The sequence below is a fragment of the Periplaneta americana genome, chromosome 6 (genome assembly GCF_040183065.1).
Source record: "Periplaneta americana isolate PAMFEO1 chromosome 6, P.americana_PAMFEO1_priV1, whole genome shotgun sequence".
Classification (NCBI taxonomy): domain Eukaryota; kingdom Metazoa; phylum Arthropoda; class Insecta; order Blattodea; family Blattidae; genus Periplaneta; species Periplaneta americana.
Genome location: NC_091122.1, coordinates 105,735,187 through 105,752,528, shown reverse-complemented (window position 1 = coordinate 105,752,528; position 17,342 = coordinate 105,735,187). Strand labels below are relative to the sequence as shown.

At 36.8% G+C, this 17,342-nt stretch overlaps 2 protein-coding genes across 5 annotated transcripts in view; both read right to left on the bottom strand.

The window, feature by feature from the left end:
* Positions 1-2,655: 2,655 nt before the first annotated feature.
* Positions 2,656-16,628, bottom strand: LOC138701623 (RNA polymerase II-associated protein 1-like). 3 transcript variants are annotated; one of them, XR_011332641.1, is made up of 7 exons: positions 16,477-16,628; positions 14,874-15,000; positions 11,852-12,017; positions 8,164-8,248; positions 7,439-7,572; positions 4,163-4,261; positions 2,656-2,752 (listed from the first exon to the last, which is right to left on the bottom strand). XR_011332641.1 is itself a non-coding variant. In XM_069828702.1 (6 exons), exons 1-6 carry the CDS (start codon positions 16,532-16,534, stop codon positions 2,708-2,710), a joined length of 615 nt encoding a protein of 204 aa, XP_069684803.1. In that variant the 5' UTR covers positions 16,535-16,628; the 3' UTR covers positions 2,656-2,707. The 3 variants fall into 3 exon arrangements, 2 of the variants coding, with proteins under 2 accessions (XP_069684803.1, XP_069684804.1); XM_069828702.1 differs by lacking the exon at positions 4,163-4,261; XM_069828703.1 differs by lacking the exons at positions 4,163-4,261; positions 16,477-16,628 and adding an exon at positions 16,027-16,366.
* Positions 16,624-17,342, bottom strand: part of LOC138701622 (RNA polymerase II-associated protein 1-like) — a 94,170-nt gene continuing 93,451 nt past the window's right edge. Inside the window, exon 20 of one of the 2 annotated variants that reach the window (XM_069828699.1) lies at positions 16,624-16,919. In XM_069828699.1, coding sequence (XP_069684800.1) covers positions 16,772-16,919 — 148 coding nt within the window. In that variant the 3' untranslated portion in view covers positions 16,624-16,771. The remainder of the gene's footprint in view (positions 16,920-17,342) is intronic. The other variant, XM_069828700.1, reaches the window with a different exon arrangement.

The following is a 17,342-nucleotide window of genomic DNA, read 5'->3' as shown; positions in this document are numbered from 1 at the left end:
CATTTCAGAATACATGTATCAAGAAATTAAGAAAGATGTAAGTCAAGCCCCCTTTGTCACTGTTATCTTGGATGAAACGAGATATCAGTACAAAATCACAACTGTCTACCGTAATTTAGTATGTGAACATTGACGGTAGTATTGAGGAAAGATTTCTAGGTTTTACGAACATAAGTGAGGACCGTTCCGCGAATGCCCTAGCTCAGCATGTTTTCAATACTTTGATGGACTTTGATTGTGAGAAAAAGTTAGTTCCTCAGACTTACGATGGAGCAGCCGTTATGGCAGGACAACACAGTGGGCTTCAAGTTTGGGTGCGCAAAAAATGTCCCCAAGCAATTTTTGTGCATTGCTACGCCCATAGATTGAACTTGGTTCTATCACAAGCTGTTAGTTACATCAAACAGTGTAAGATATTTTCCATCACTCTCACAGGTTTCGGGACATTCTTTTCCAAATCTACAAAGAGGACAGAAGCACTAGATACTGAAATAAGAAAACTACTGCCCAGTTTAGCTCCCACAAGATGGAACTATAACAGCAGGCTCCTAGAAACTGTGTATGAATACAAAATTGAATTACGCGATTTATTTATGTCCATAAATGAAAATTCCGACAAATGGGATTCTGATACGATTATTTCAGCTGCAGGCCTGCTTTCAAAATTGCAAGACTTTGATTTCAACTTCCTTCTTGTAGTATTCGCTTCAATTTTCCCCCACTCTGATGCACTTTCAAGTTCTTCAAAAAAAAATTCTTGATATTAGTTTCTGCATAAAGAGCATTGATAACTTCACTGCTCATCTTACACGGCTCAGAGAAGATTTCGACTCTATATGGTGTAAAACTGAAATCGTCACCTCTCAGTTAGAAAGTGACTTGCTGCCCACAAACCGCACAAAGAGAGCTAGACTAGAAAATGTTTCAGACGATGATAGGAAATCTTCATATAGAAGATTGTTTTTCGAAATAATTGATGTTATGAATGCTGACATTAACCACAGATTCAGTGACATTTCCAAGCTAAGGTTCCTCCCTCTTTTAGATGTCAGAAATTTTCACAATTTTGAAAAAAAGTTTCCGGAAGATGAACTTTCAAATCTAAAAGAGAGTTATGGTAACTTCTTTGACTTCCCTAAATTGAGAAGTGAGCTATCTGTACTGTATAAAGAACCACATATGCACAAAGAGAGTATCGTTGAATTGTATAGGTACTTAATAAATTCTGATCTTACGGACGTACTCCCAGAAGTATACAGGCTTGCCCAACTCATTATAACCATCCCAGCATCTAGTGCTTCTGCTGAAAGATCTGTTTCAATGCTGAAGCGCATAAAGACATATCTTCGAAACTCTCAAGATAGATTGTCGTCACTTGCTCTTCTTAGCATTGAGAAGGCTTTGCTTGCAAAACTACGGAGAATACAGACATTTAATGATGACGTCATAGATATCTTCGCCAACAAAAGTCGGAGGATTGAACTCAACTTCGGTAAGTGTGAATTACAGGAACGCCACTGTTATGGTATCCTAGTGTAAAATTTTGGAACTCGTGTGAAGATGACAATCGCTTACAATATGCAAATCCGATCCAATTACTCAACATTTATGTCTAATATCCAAAATTCCCCTTGTTATGATTATTAGTCATAAAATTCATAGACGTAATGGAAAAAAATGTCTTCTTCAATAATATGTTGTTGTTGTTTTCTAACGCCAGGCGTTTGACAATAAAGTCATTTGACCTCTTGCACTCCAATATTTTTCAAAGATATTATCTTAGCCAGCCACTGAAGATCAGATTTTGAGGTGTTCCGAATCCATTTCTTCAATAATATAAGCGGTGTTATAAGTGCTTTGTGAAGGTAGTGTATAATGGTAGTCTTAGGTCCTGGTGAATTTTCGGAGCAATTCGAAATGGCGTGCCCAAGCTTCACAATTAATCTCAGCTTCAAAAAATAAGGTAAGGATTTTCAGGTTTTATAAAAATGTTAACATAATTCAGAAAGCAATTAAATTTATATAATTTATGGCAAAAGTTGGAAAAGACTCTTCTACAGACGAGCTTCCCCTACTTTTGGACCCATGCCTCGCCACTGCTCATAACAAAATTCGCGAATGTTTTGCAGGCCCTTTGGGCAAAAAATGCCGCCTCCTAAATTCTGCCGCCCGAGGTAAACTGTCTTGTTCTGCTCATTGGTAAATATGGCCTGGCTGAATGAGAGGTGACAAGTGATTCACTTATGTGCATTAACTTCTGTGATGCTGTACATTTAGATATTAAGCAGTTTTTAGTGCACTATCGAAAATAATATCCATGGCTTATCAGAGGGAGGGGGAATTATCTGAGAGGACTCTGCCCCTTTTAATTCGGATAAACGGGGTTCTACCTGTTTTTAAACTGAAAATTACATATAACACAATATTCGTCTTTGTAATTCACAAACGTTAAGATAGCCACCATTCCTCTTTGCCTCTGAGAGACAGATTGTTTGAATTTTAGACATAGAAAGTGGCATTTTTTAGTTAGTTCAAAGATATTAGTTCTCCAAACTCTGAATAATCAATAACACTGACTGCAATGAGTCAGAAATCTGTGGGGGAACAAAGACTTAACAGCAACAACAGGATAATTAAGAACAAAATAACAAAAACGACAAAAAAAAAATGTTGATTTTATTTCATAAATCTATCTCACATTTACAAATTACGTTGTTACTGAACAATAGGTAGAGAAGAGGTTTCGTAAATCCTGAAACACACAAAAAACACACAATTATTTCACAGTGTTAAAGGAGTAGTCCGCGATAAAATTAAGTTGGCTTTAATCAAACACATTTTTCAATCTAAGTAGAATGTAATTTACCGCATGTCAATGCAAGGCATGGTTCTTGAGTTACTGACTCCGCACAAAAACTTATGACGACATAGCCACTGAACTTGTGTGATTGTGTAGCAGACCGAAAACATCCCCGAGTGCAGTGCTTTTTATTAAATAAACTTCTCGTGCCGTAGTACACGTGAACAGAATTTCGGACTTAGTTGTGATTCTGTGAAGTCATATTATGCTTTTCAATTAATCATAAAAAAAAAAGCACATACTAATGTTGTGGTTTTATGTAGGCGTATTTTCTTTTTCGATTTTGAACTACAGTAAACTAAACAGAAGAAATTGTATCGTAATACAGTTTAAAATAACGTGGTGTTGTGTTTTTTCGTGTTCAGAGGGAACAACAAAAACAGAACATGAAGAAGGGGTATCATTTCATGTTTTTCCGAACAGAGAAAAGTTACTGCAAAGATTTAAAACATGGGTGAAGAAAATCAACAGAAAAAGGTTTTACACCATCGAAAACTACTGTTGTGTGTTCCAGTCATTTCCGTGAAACTGATTTTGAAGACTTGTCTCTACTAAAAGGACGTTTAATGAAAGACACTAGAACTCCTATGGAAATGAAGAAAACTTCTGTCCCTTCCCTATTTTTGAAAGGAGAATCTCCCTAAGACAGTTCTGATACTATGCGCTTCTCTGCTTATAAATGAAAGAAGGTCGTCGAAGAAGCAATAGCAAGTTGCAGTGATGCACCTATAGCTGAAAATATTTACGTGTGTGTAGTTTTCGATGAGGCTGAAAATTCACAGGAACCTAATATAAACAAAGTTGTGCAGTGAGAGATAGGGTGCGAGATGCTAAGAAATGTGTGTGGTGAATCAGATTTGGGGGAGCCAGAAACTGACTTAGAGACATACAGGGAGTCAAAAAGTGTTTTTTTTTTGTCAGCGTTACAAATTTTGTTTCTCTTCTGTAATATGTCATTCCCATTTTACAAATATTTGGTAGAAACAATAGGAACATTGCTGAAAATTAATGCAATGTGCCATTGGGAGAGGGAATCCGAACCAATGTGAAACATAGCAGTGAGTTCTGTGTTATACTTGTGCTAGGTACAAATTGTTGGAAAATTTTTCAAAAACTTTACAACTATGTTTCATTGGCAAGACAACAGTTTATAAAATAATTTCAAAATTAGTAGAACCAACAGTGAGATGTAATTATTTTCAGATTCATAAACAACTTATCAATTACCTTAAAGATAAAAACGTGCAAATCGCGGTGATGGCCAATTTGACTCAACTAGTTACAGTGCAAAATGTGACTTACAGTGTAATGGACCTCGATTCAGATAAGATTATAGTCTTTGTAGTTCTTCAAAAGAGTCTAATTGTAGGCAAAGCAACATGGGAAAAAGTTCTAGATCGCCTAAAAGAAAAAATGAACATTACCCTCTTTCTGTCGGATCGCCATAGAGGAATTAGGAAATTGATAAGGACCAAATATGAATGGATGGACCATCAATATGACATTTGGCACATGGCAAAAAGCTCATCTAAAAACCTTAAAGCTGCCGCAAAAAACATATGAGATAATAGAAATGTGGAAAGAGAGCATCATAAATCACCTATGTGGTCATGTGCTACATGTGAAGGTGATTCTGACGACTTAGAAGACAGATTCATTTCTGTATTAAATCATGTTTGTAATATACACAATGGAGAGAAACAGAGACATAATAAAAAATGTGCACACATTCACCATACAATAGCGAGAGGGAATGGATCGAACCTGGATCCAGTGATTACAATGCTCTGAAAAAAGTTGTACAGTAGCGTGCAAATTAATTCGAACACGACATATTTTTACATTTTCTGTCATTGTTGGCCTCACACCTGCTCATACCGCTTTAATTGACATCTGTAGTACGTGTAATTCCATTGTTTAGGTCTGTCATTTTTTTTATAATATGTGACATTTTGCCTGTCATTTTGTACTTATAAGCATTTCAGTTGTGTTGAAGACTTAATACTGCAATCCTGTGTACATTCTGTCGTCTTCACAAATGGATACAACTCCACGAAAACAGTCTAAAATTATAACATTAGCAGAGCATTCTTCTATGACACAGAGGCAAATTGCTGCAGAATGTCACATCGGTTTGGCTACTGTTAATTCTATCATAAAACGATACAGGGAGACTGGATCCATCACACCCCAGAAAAAAGGAAACTGTGGCCGGAAAAGGAAGACTTCACCTGCAGATGATCGTTTAATTGTCAGGAAAAGTAAATTAAATCCTAGACTAACTGCTGTCGACTTAACCCGCGAGTTAATGACTACCACTGGGGCGAATATTCACGTCACAACAGTGTGGTGTAGGCTTTTGGAAGCTGGACGAAGGGCTCGTAAGCCTATTAAGAAGCAACTGCTAACCCCTGTTATGTGCAAAAAACGCTTAATGTGGGCAAAATTACATCAACACTGGACAGTGAATGACTGGAAGAATGTACTTTTTTCCGATGAGTCTCATTTCGAGGTCCACGGCCACCGTGTTTCTTACGTACGGAAAGGATCCGAAAAAGTAACAGCAGCTCATCTCCAACAAGCACCCAAATACCCCCCTAAAGTAATGTTTTGGGGTTGTTTTGCACATGAAGGGCCTGGAGCATTAATACCTATCAAGGGAATGATGAATTCTGGCAAATATATTCACTTATTGGAAACCAGAATCGTACCCCAGCTGCAAAAATCATTTCCGGATGGCAGAGGTGTGTTCCAACAAGACCTGGCACCATGCCATACGTCTCGAAAAACTACAGAATTCTTCAACAATACTCACCCGACATCAACCCCATTGAGAACTTGTGGTCAATTTGCAAAAGAAGAATGCAAAAAATGGATTGTTCTACAAAGGAGAAGATGATTTCTGCCCTCATTGGTGTATGGTTTCGCGATGAAGAAATCAAGAATATTTGTGGGAAATTAGTGGAATCCATGCCAAATCGTCTCAGAGCTGTTATTAGGAACAAGGGAGGCCACATAGATTACTGAGGTATGTCTTAGATCCTTTTTTTATCCCGTTTGAGTGTTTTTGCATAAGTAATTACGTTGTTCGGATTAATTTGCACGCTACTGTAAGTAACCCTGTCCTTTTAAAAGACCTAAATCAGACTAATGAATTTTGTCAGGCCAGCAAACTTGAATCATACCATAACGAGAGACTGGTTTACACTCCTAAGAGAAAACACTTACCATACAGTAGAATGATAACAAGAACTATGATTGCGATAATGGACCATAATTACAACGTGAAAAGAGATGTAACTAGCTCCAGACTCTAGTACTCTAAAGCCACTAAATGTGGGTGGAAGACAAAGCATACAGCTGGAAGGAAAATGCGTGGAGAGAAGATACTATACAGAAAAATGTCTTGGAATTAGTTCTGGTTATCAACTGCCGCAATTCCATGATCCACATGTTTTAGAGGTTCTCGCAAACATAGCATTCGTGCCTAAACCGTGTGATTCGACAACTATGACGCAATAGAATAATATGAACAATGTACTAATTTATTTTTGACGTAAGATAAACACGTATTTTGCAGTCCATTCATAACGAATATTTCACGTCTCACATACATTCACTCTCTCAGTGAAGGCGTTGACTTAGATTATAATGGAACCCTTACTAGACCCAAGTCGTTCTAATCACTGTGAGTACGAAATTCAAAATGGGTTAAGTTATTATTATTATTACAGTATATGCATGTGATAGGTCTTAAGTGTGTTAATAATAACTGATTGTAACATATGAATATGTATTTATTCGTTCTACACTATATGTCAAACGGAACTACAACGCAGTCTTATGAAGCGATCAGTGGTTATGATGTCAGAGCTTGCAGTAAGACCTTTAATATTTCGCAAACTAAAAGGCGTAGAGAGATGCGACAAACGCCGTTAATCCAAGGATTACTTTGGTAAACATCCTATAATATAATCGAAATAAAGAATTTTATCGCGGACTGCTTCTTTAATGCCACACTCACACGTGAATATAAACAGCTATGTAGAGGAATGTAAAAATCTATATATAAATTCAGTATGTTTAAATTGTATGCAGGAAACATATATTTTTTTAAAGTATGATTTTGAAATAAGTAGCTATAAACTCTTGAACTTTTGAAAATCGTAATAATTAACAACATACATTCTGGTCTCTTCCATTTCTGTTAGTTGGCTAAAGAGTGTAGCTTATAAAAAACGATTCCACTCATTTCTTTTACTGCTGCGTGAACTTGCTAATGTTCTGAGAAGAACCTTACTAAAATGCGAAGAACTTTAAAAAACAGATGAACACACTTCACAACAGGATCCAACTCAAAGATGTCAATGTAAGTCTCAGTTTCATAACCATACTTTTTCAAACAGATATTAATATCATTACCCCAATTTCTTGTTTCATAACTATATATTTATGTTCATCTGCAATGTAACAAGTACCTGTGCATATTCAGAAAACTTGAATGAGAATGCATAAAACCAAGATCATTCTGTAAGTTGACATATCTTTAATGAGCAAGGCAAGGAAACAGTTTCTTACCTTGTTGCCTAGCTTCTGGATTCTGGAACTGAGTTGTTGTGCAATGGATGTGTTCGGCTGTTGTGAGATAAATGTGGCAACATGATGAACAGCAACTTTGTAAAGCACTGGGCACCAAATTTCTCTCACCTGGCCTACATAGAAATTATTCAAATAAGATATTCAAGCAATTTAATCACAATTTACTTACAATCTCCGTCAGCTTACTGTAATGGAATTCCATTTTTATATAAGTGTCTTAATTGAACACTATCACTGTAGAAACTGACTATTCTCTAGAAAATGCAAGTAAATGTATAATCTTCTGGAAGTCAATCACTTCATTGCGTCCTTTAAGTGTCTATCTATACCACACACATACACACTGACCTCGTAGGGCCACAAGAAAACTTCATTTCATTTTGATTATATTAATGTGCCTCTGCAATATTTACAAAATCTCATTAATTTCTTAATCTTCTAAGTATTAAGAAATTTAATTTGTAACTGAAATGTAATTTTCAGAGGAAAGACGCAGATTTTTATCAATCACTGATCCTAATGATAATGACTAACTCCTCCTTTTTATTACCAACTTTTATAGGTTGGTATTATAGCCATGCAACCTATGAAGTACTCCATTCTATGTACTACTACAAAAATAACCTGTCACAATATCATGTCACAAGAATCTTGGCAAGAAAATAAAGATTTTAAAAATAAAATTACGTGGCAACTTCGCTCACCTGTTGCCAGGCCATTAAGGTAACACATTAGAAGTGATGGGTCCATCTCATAGGGTTCCAGATATGCTTGGAGAGGAACAGCCAACTAAAAACAATATTTAAAAGTCATGTTTATTGCACAATGCAAAGACAAACATAAATATTTCCTTTGCCATACTGGGTGTTCAGTTCAAAGTGTGTCATGGCTCGCTGTATGCTGTCATGTGGCTAGTCGATGAGCCTAGAGAATTCAATCTTCCTACACTTACCCAGAGGTATATTATCTATGTGTTAGAGAAGTTGCCTAGCAAGTACGGCGTTCATTCTGAAGAGTACTTACTGATACGTATGGTAATGCTGGTAGTGGCAGGAATGTGAACTGTTTGGAAACATGTACTGAGGTGGGTTTTTTCTTACTGTTGGGAAATGGGAAGAAGGTTACGACGATTACTTACGTATTTGTTGACATTAACTTCGACGGTGTACTGTACATGGACACAGAGCATTTGATTTGTGTTGTGGAATGTTGCTGTACGCAACCGACAATAACAAGTACCCTGTGTACGACTTGCCCGCGCAAAACACAATTCGAAAGAGGTTATGGTAGTACACAGACAGTACAGACCTCCATCTGTTGCTACGACGTTCAAGTTATACCGTACACATTCTCAAGTTTAGATTAAACGCCTTGATTAATAGGCAACTTCTCTGACATAAAAGCTGAAACTCGCTTCAAATCGTTGACTCACAACAGTGACATCATGACACACTTTGAAATGAACACCCAGTAGTTTAAGCATATAGTTTTGATCATTTACAATGAAGAACAGTTCTAGGGAGCAATTCAGAATCCTATAAATTGAGTATTGCATTATTCACCCAAGCATCCCCATCTAGTGGGTGACATGCTGAAGCTTGCAGTTCCTTTAGCTGCCATGAAGCCAATTACCCTTGATTCACCATGGGAGGCGAACTATGTAACACTGTATGAATATTATTAATGGAACAATAGTGAAATGCTGATAGGAAAAACGGGGGTATCCTGCAAAAAGCTACCACCAAACATCATCTTTGTTCACAAATTTCAATTGGACCCACCGGGAGTCGAATCCATGTTACCAATGTGAAAAGCTGATGCTCTAGCCCAGACGTCTCCAAAAGCCTACTCGCGAGTAAGCCCCTGAATGGAACCGAAGCCAATACATAATGAGCACACTCCGCCTCACCCATCTCCAACTGTACTGTACTCAATGTTTATGCACAAACGAAGAGCAGTGGTGGATTGTCATTATCAATGTGTTGGTCGGAGTGTTCGACTATTTCACAATGTCTTCTAATCATGGACGTGGTACATTCAAGAGACATTTTTCTGTGTGTTAGTGGGGAGAATGTGAACTGTTTAATTTGTTCGAAAATTCTTAAGGGTGTGCTAAAATTAAACATGCGACGACACTACTCGACTCTTCACAAAGAATATCATACAATTACTGGCATATTGGCTATATGAAAATAATTTATTTTGGGGATATCTGTATAACTGTTGGTTATACATAATAATCAGTATATTACAATATGTTTACACTCAGTTCCGCATGACATACTTGTAGTTTTTCGTTTCATTTCAGGTGAAATACATAGGCCTACAAATATTTTGATAAATTTAAACAAAAACACAAATCATACATGTATCCTCAGTCTTAAACAAAAAAAAGCTTCTTGCTAGCTATGTTCTAGCTTGGAATATTGGAAAACCAATGAAGCCCTTTACAGAAGGAGCATTTGTAAAATCATGCATACAGGACGTTACTAATATACTGTGTCAGAACAAAGTCACAAGTTTAAGAAAATTAAATTGTCCCCAAACACAGATCAGAGAAGGATTTGCAAGATTGCAAATGTAATTGAATCTGAAGTCGAAACCACAATTAACCAGTTTGTAGCTTACTCACTTGCATTGGACGAAAGCACAGATAGAAAATGACGAAGCTCACCTAGCCATTTTCATCTGAGGAGTTAATGAACATTTTACAGTGTCAGAATGTCTTCTAGATGTAATTACAAAATACAAATGGAGAAGATCTTTTCCAGACAATGAAAGGCGCTATAGAACAGAAGAGGTTGAATTTGCAATGGCTTGTGTCAACAGCAACAGATGGGGCTCCAGCCAAGACTGGTAAACAGACAGGATTGGTGGGCAGGCTAAACAAATGGTTGAATGATCAAGGAGTGCATGTAAATGTAACATATTTGCATTGTTTAATTCACCAGGAAGCACTGTGGAATAAAGTTGTAAATAAGAAACAGGTGATGGATGTGGTCGTATGAATGGTCAACACAATGGTTCCTCCCTAAAACATCGCAAATTTCGTAAGCTGTTGGAGCAAATAGGCCTAAGAGAGGAATATGAAGATATACCTTACCACACGGAAGTTAGGTGGCTTAGTTGCGGGAAAATGCTTTGGCATTTTTTCGACTTACACCTTGCAATATCTCAGTTTGTGAAAAGTCAACTAAGTTTTTTTTTTTATGTGTATGCTTTGTGGTTTAGTATATCTCCTACATTGTTCATTGCAACTAATTATTGTTCCCTTTAATTTACAGGGGAAGAACATTCAGGAGCTGAAAGATGAACTGTGGGTTGATATTTCGGAACATTTCAACAATTTAAATTGTCATCTGCAAGGACACAATCAGAATACAGTCGACATGTACAATCATGTTACACCTTTTGCGGCAATGCTAGATGTTTGGAAAGTGCAGCTTATATAAAATGAATTATTCCATTTTCCATGTTTGCATTTGCTCACAAATATTACCCAATCAAAAGTAGATGCATATTGCCAAATCATGGAAAGTCTCAAAACAGATTTCAAAGAAAGACGATTTGGAGACTTCAGAAACATGGAAAAAGATTTTTCCTTGTTCGTGACTCTGTTTACAATGAACATTGCAGACGTAAGACCTGAACTACAATTTGAAGTTGTAACAATTCAAAGTGATATATTGTTCAGAACCAAGTGTAAAGATTATGTTGGTGTAGATATATTTAGGAATATTGATGCATGTGAATACCAGAGTTTAAGGTCCTTTGCTTTGAGAATCTCAGCTATGTTTGGTTCCACATATATTTGTGAACAGTTCTTTTTTTGGAAAGTAACAACATAAAATCATGTAAAAGATCTCATATGACAGATGAAAGCCTTCATGTGCAGTTAATATTGGCTGCTTATGAAACCACTTCTAATCTTGACAGCTTGGTAATGTAAATGTTGTTTATTTATAAAGGAATATAATATAATATACAAACGTATGATATTTCTTATTCTTTTGATGTTATTATCTGTAAACATAAGCAGAGTGTACAAGTCCCTCCCCCTTCTCTAGCCATACAGCACACTGTGTTCAGTGGGCAGCATCGAGAGCACGAATGACGATACACTTTTTGGAGACTTCTGCTCTAGCCATTCACCTTTCCTCAATAGTAAAATGCAACAAGACCATGATGCTGACCGCACCACCTCCTTCTACTGTCGAAGTCTAGAAAATATGGTATTTTTAGTTCCCTGCCTACTGTATGTCTTGACAGCATGTACACAGTTTACTTTATACATCAATGTCAGAATATAACCATGATGTCATGTATTTACTTCAAGAACTAAATCATAAACATTTCTACAATAAAACTGTAGCAATGTATTGCAAGTGTTACCTGATGGGGAGGGGTACGCAGAACTCTCAATATAGCAGCCTGCTCACTCCATACGAGCTTCCGATAACTTGGAGAATGACGCTGCTGCAGTGGAATCATCACGAAATGGCCGAACAACTCATCTCCATATGAAACGGCTGCAAACTGCTCCACAAGCTGTGTGTACCTATACAGTTGTAATCACAATGCTTAAAATCTGTAGAATATTATGTACAGTTACAAAAAGAAACTGTAATGAATTCATATTGAATTTGGTATTCCTGAGAAGCTAGTTCGATCAATTAAAATGTGTCTCAGTGAAATGTATAGCAGAGTTTGTATAGGCCAGTTTCTGTATGACGCTTTTCCAATTCACTGCAGGCTAAATGCAAGGAGATGCACTATCACCTTTACTTTTTAACTGTGCTTTAGAATATGCCATTAGGAAAAACCAGGAAAACAGAGGGGGTCTGGAATTGAACGGGTTATATCAGCTGCTTGTTTATGTGGATGACGTGAATATGTTAGGAGAAATCAACAAACTATTAGGAAAAACACGGGAATTTTATTTGAAGCAAATAAGAAGATAGGTTTGGAAGTACGAAATGGAAATTTATCCTTTGAAAAGGTGAAAAAATTCAAGTACCTTGAAGCAACAGTAACAAATGTACATGGCACTCAAGAGGAAATTAAATGCAGAATAAATATGGAAAATGCCTGTTATTATTAGGTTGAAAAGCTTTTATCATTCAATCTGTTCTCAAGAAAGTTGAAAGTTAGAATTTATAAAACAGTAAATATTACCGATTGTTCTGTATGATTGTGAAACTTGGACTCTCACTTTGAGAGAGAAACAGAGATTAAGGGTATTCGAGAATAAGGTGCTTGGGAATATATTTGGGGCTAAGAGGGATGAAGTTACAGGAGAATGGAGAAAGTTACACAACACAGAATTGGATGTATTGTGTTCTTCACCTAACATAATTAGGAACATTAAATCCAGATGTTTGCGATGGGCAGGGCATGTAGCAAGTATAAGTCAATTCAGAAATATATACTGATTTATCATTGTTTTGTATTCTCTTCGCAAATCAAATTGTACTTTATTTTTAAGTTAACCTTTGCTTTGTATTCTGGATCCTAGTGGTCAGCCGTAGATGTTGGCCAGAGGTCCCAAATTGTGGAATTAGTAGTGGGCAGAGTGAATGATTGATGAAAAATGTAAGACTGAGGAAAGGTATTTCCATGTGATTGTCATTGTTATTTGAAGTGCATGTATTTATTTATGTTACTGATTAGTATGTAAACATTAAGATGACATCACACAATACGGTAACCCTGTCCATATACCATTAGGTACTCATTACCTGGTTCGGCTGCTTTTGGTGACATGTCAGCAAATTGATCTGCTCCAAAGGAGTAACGCATGACTTCTTGAACAAGTTTGGATCTGTTCTTAAGTTTAGAGAAAACTGGGATGCAATGAAGTGACGACAGACAGTAACAGATGTGAGTCAGGTGCTCGAGTGTACACATATCATGATATGGGACACACACCAAACCTTGTTACCACAATATGGTAACAAGTGCCTGTAACGAGGTTACATAACAAATGAGGTCCATTCCAAACCATATTAAGCCCACCACAGATGAAATTGAGTTTTACATGATTTCGTATAGCATGCTCTATCATGCTGTGAAGTCTGTTTGAGTCTAACTGTATTAAATCCCCTTGAAAAGAATGCATGAAACTGGATGTCCGTGACAAAGTGTATTATGTCCACATCTTTGTCCGCGTCAAGCCGTATGCTATCTAAAACCAATTAATATTTTTCATTGTAAGATTCCTGGACTGAGAAAAACTGGCGCTAATTTACAGTATTGACTTATTGTCGACTTTTGTATGATTCAGTGCTGCTGCAGTCCAGTTGTGCATATGATATCCGTTAAAATGGAGGGAGAAATGCCTATAGATTAGAATAGCAGAGGAAGCAGGAAAAGAGTGAAGAAAACAGCATGACAGGAACAAAGTGAACTTCGATATATTTTTACTATATTTCCTAATAATTAGTAGGTGTTTAGTAGACTTATTTTCATTAAAAAACTGTTTTCTGCAATACTCATGTAATGTACAATAGAGTATTCTTGTTTCAATCTGCAGAAACATTGATACGGATCCTGATTTAACACTTTTCAAACCACCAAGCCAGCATAGGGAAAGTCGGTTCCACTGTTGTCCAATTCCCGAAGATGATATATGCAGGGTCAAGGAAAGGGTTTTCTCTACAGAAAAGAAGGACGATCAAGATCGTTAGCATTAATGAACATTATACCTTCGTGACTGAATATTACGTAGGAGTAAGTCAAGGAGTGTTACCTATTACTTACAAAATTACTTTGGTTCAATTTTTACAAATATTGAGACAGAAATTTTTTTTTCTTCTTTATGTTCACGTCCATATTTTCTGAATTTCAGAACAGTCTGATGTAAAAGTGATTTCAAATATAAATTTATTCTGATAAATTAAGTTCTTACCTCCCTTAGTTGGTACATAAACAGTTTTTCTTCTCTCCTGAAAAAATTACATCAGTGGATTTAATACGGTTAGGAACGGATCTCCTCAAATGTAGACGCACTTTTAGATGAGTCACTTACGTATTTCTTTCATTAATCTCTTAGTTTTAATACTCATGGTTAGGCTTAGCTTGCCTTATTTAATGTGGTGGCCACATTTTCAGCCTAAGAATGAATGGCTTCATCACCAAGTGTACAACATTTTCAGTTTTAAATAGTATCGTAAACTTAATGTCAATGGAATCTCCTAGTTTACAATCATGTGCACGAAGACATATAACTAGACATTAAGTGCAAGAAAGACATCGACCTACAGATTAGACTAAAAGTGGTGTTTTATTTCGTTACGAAACTGCCAAAATTTCAAATGCGTATGTTTATGACGCATTTTAAAGAGAAGAAATAGCAAAATTTCGAAGAAATTCCACACATAATCAGTTGTAAACATCTCTTCCAGTGGGTACTTACAGATCGTAAAATGATGTAAAGCCAGGTATCTTCTCATTGAAGTTGAGATTGGAATTATTTCTCAGAAGAATGCGCAGTAAAGTATCTAAGTGATGGTGCACTTCCGGCTCAAGGAAGAGATCATTGCCTACATTAATAAAAACGTTTAAGTGTTAAAAATAGTTATATACATACATAATCATTTAATGCAATGACTGAAGGATGACAATTCAACTCACTGCATCATACAATGGCCAGCAAAAAAGTGGACTACTATGTAAAAATTGAATTAGTATTAATAAATACCAGCCACTACAGTGGTCTAGTGGTCATGTGACACCTATGAACAGTAATTTTTTTCGCTCCTTTAATCAGTGAAAATTTCACCTTTATACATGACTACCTTTAAACTGCTCACTGCATGATGAAATATCTTCGCAACATCAAAATATGAATACTAAATTGGCATGCACATAGCCCAGACCTCAATCTCATTGAACACATGTTGTATGAACATATCTTTGCTAAAATGTCTGGCATAGCAACTTCAACATCTTGAACGAAATGCAGCAGCATTGCTGGATAAGTGGACATGCAATCCCAAGGAGTTGATTCAGAATCTTGTGACCATCATGCCGCTATGTATGGAGATCATAATAACAATAAAGGATGACAACACCTAATATTAGGGCAAGATCCCAATAGCTTCATGCTATGAATTTCTTGAAATTTATACAAATTACATAATTTTAGAACTTCTAAAGAAAATTGAAAGCAAAAAGGATTTTGACAACAGAAATATCGTGTATAGGGCATATGTTAACTAAGTTGTTTCGTAATAAATTATTGTAATAACCTAGAAAAAATGAAGTCTAATGTAAAAAAGGAGTGATCCATTCCTTTCACCAGTCAGTGTCTACGGCAGGCATGTCAAGTATGGGCATTTTTAGCCTTTAAATGAAGTGTAACAATGACGCAGAATCTACATGCCTACATGCAATTCTTTAAGCAGAAGATCTCTAGACTCCTTGTCCAAGGATACAATATGCTCGTGTTTGACATCCCTAGTTTATGATATATTCATGAGGTACTATAACAGTATTATAATACCTATGCCACTGTACAAATATTTGAGCTTCCAAGAGCAAAGCTGTGATGGTTTACTTGTACTAACCTGCCAGAAACACAGTCGACAGGTAACATAATCTAACTATCACACTGATAGTGGCCATGCTTTGAGGTCGTAAGCACTCCACAATGAGAAGTCACTGCAACGAGCTGATCACAGAGAGAGTATTGTCGTCACAAGTTTACTTGTACTAACCTGCCAGAAACACAGTCGACAGGTAACATAATCTAACTATCACACTGATAGTGGCCATGCTTTGAGGTCGTAAGCACTCCACAATGAGAAGTCACTGCAACGAGCTGATCACAGAGAGAGTATTGTCGTCACAAGTTTACTTGTACTAACCTGCCAGAAACACAGTCGACAGGTAACATAATCTAACTATCACACTGATAGTGGCCATGCTTTGAGGTCGTAAGCACTCCACAATGAGAAGTCACTGCAACGAGCTGATCACAGAGAGAGTATTGTCGTCACAAGTTTACTTGTACTAACCTGCCAGAAACACAGTCGACAGGTAACAGAATCTTGCTGTCACACTGATAGTGGCCATGCTTTGAGGTCGTAAGCACTCCACAATGAGAAGCCACTGCAACGAGCTGATCACAGAGAGAGTATTGTCGTCACAAGTTTACTTGTACTAACCTGCCAGAAACACAGTCGACAGGTAACATAATCTAACTATCACACTGATAGTGGCCATGCTTTGAGGTCGTATGCACTCCACAATGAGAAGTCACTGCAACGAGCTGATCACAGAGAGAGTATTGTCGTCACAAGTTTACTTGTACTAACCTGCCAGAAACACAGTCGACAGGTAACAGAATCTTGCTGTCACACTGATAGTGGCCATGCTTTGAGGTCGTAAGCACTCCACAATGAGAAGCCACTGCAACGAGCTGATCACAGAGAGAGTATTGTCGTCACAGTCTGCTTTTCTGAAAAAAATTAATATTACTATGTAACTGTATGCTTATACACACTACACGCTGCACACTATATGAAGCGAGGCAACGCAATTCTGATTCGTGATTGGATGACGTTCGATTTATGTTTCTTTGCATTTGTGGCAGCTAGACCTTGGCAATGTCCAATCAACGCCATCATGCAGTCGTTCATTTTAACATTAACTGTAATCAAATACATGGAGCTTGTATTTGTTAAACTTCATTGAACTTCACCATAACACAACGAATGTTGATCGTAATCCCAGCCTTAACAAGAATTGAAAACGAAATAATGGCAGGCCTGAGCAGAGAATTTTGGTTTTATTTACGAACAAATAGATCTTTCTCATGATTAAATCTACTAATTAGCATTTTTTCTTAAACAGACCATTTTTAGATGAATTTAAATCCATA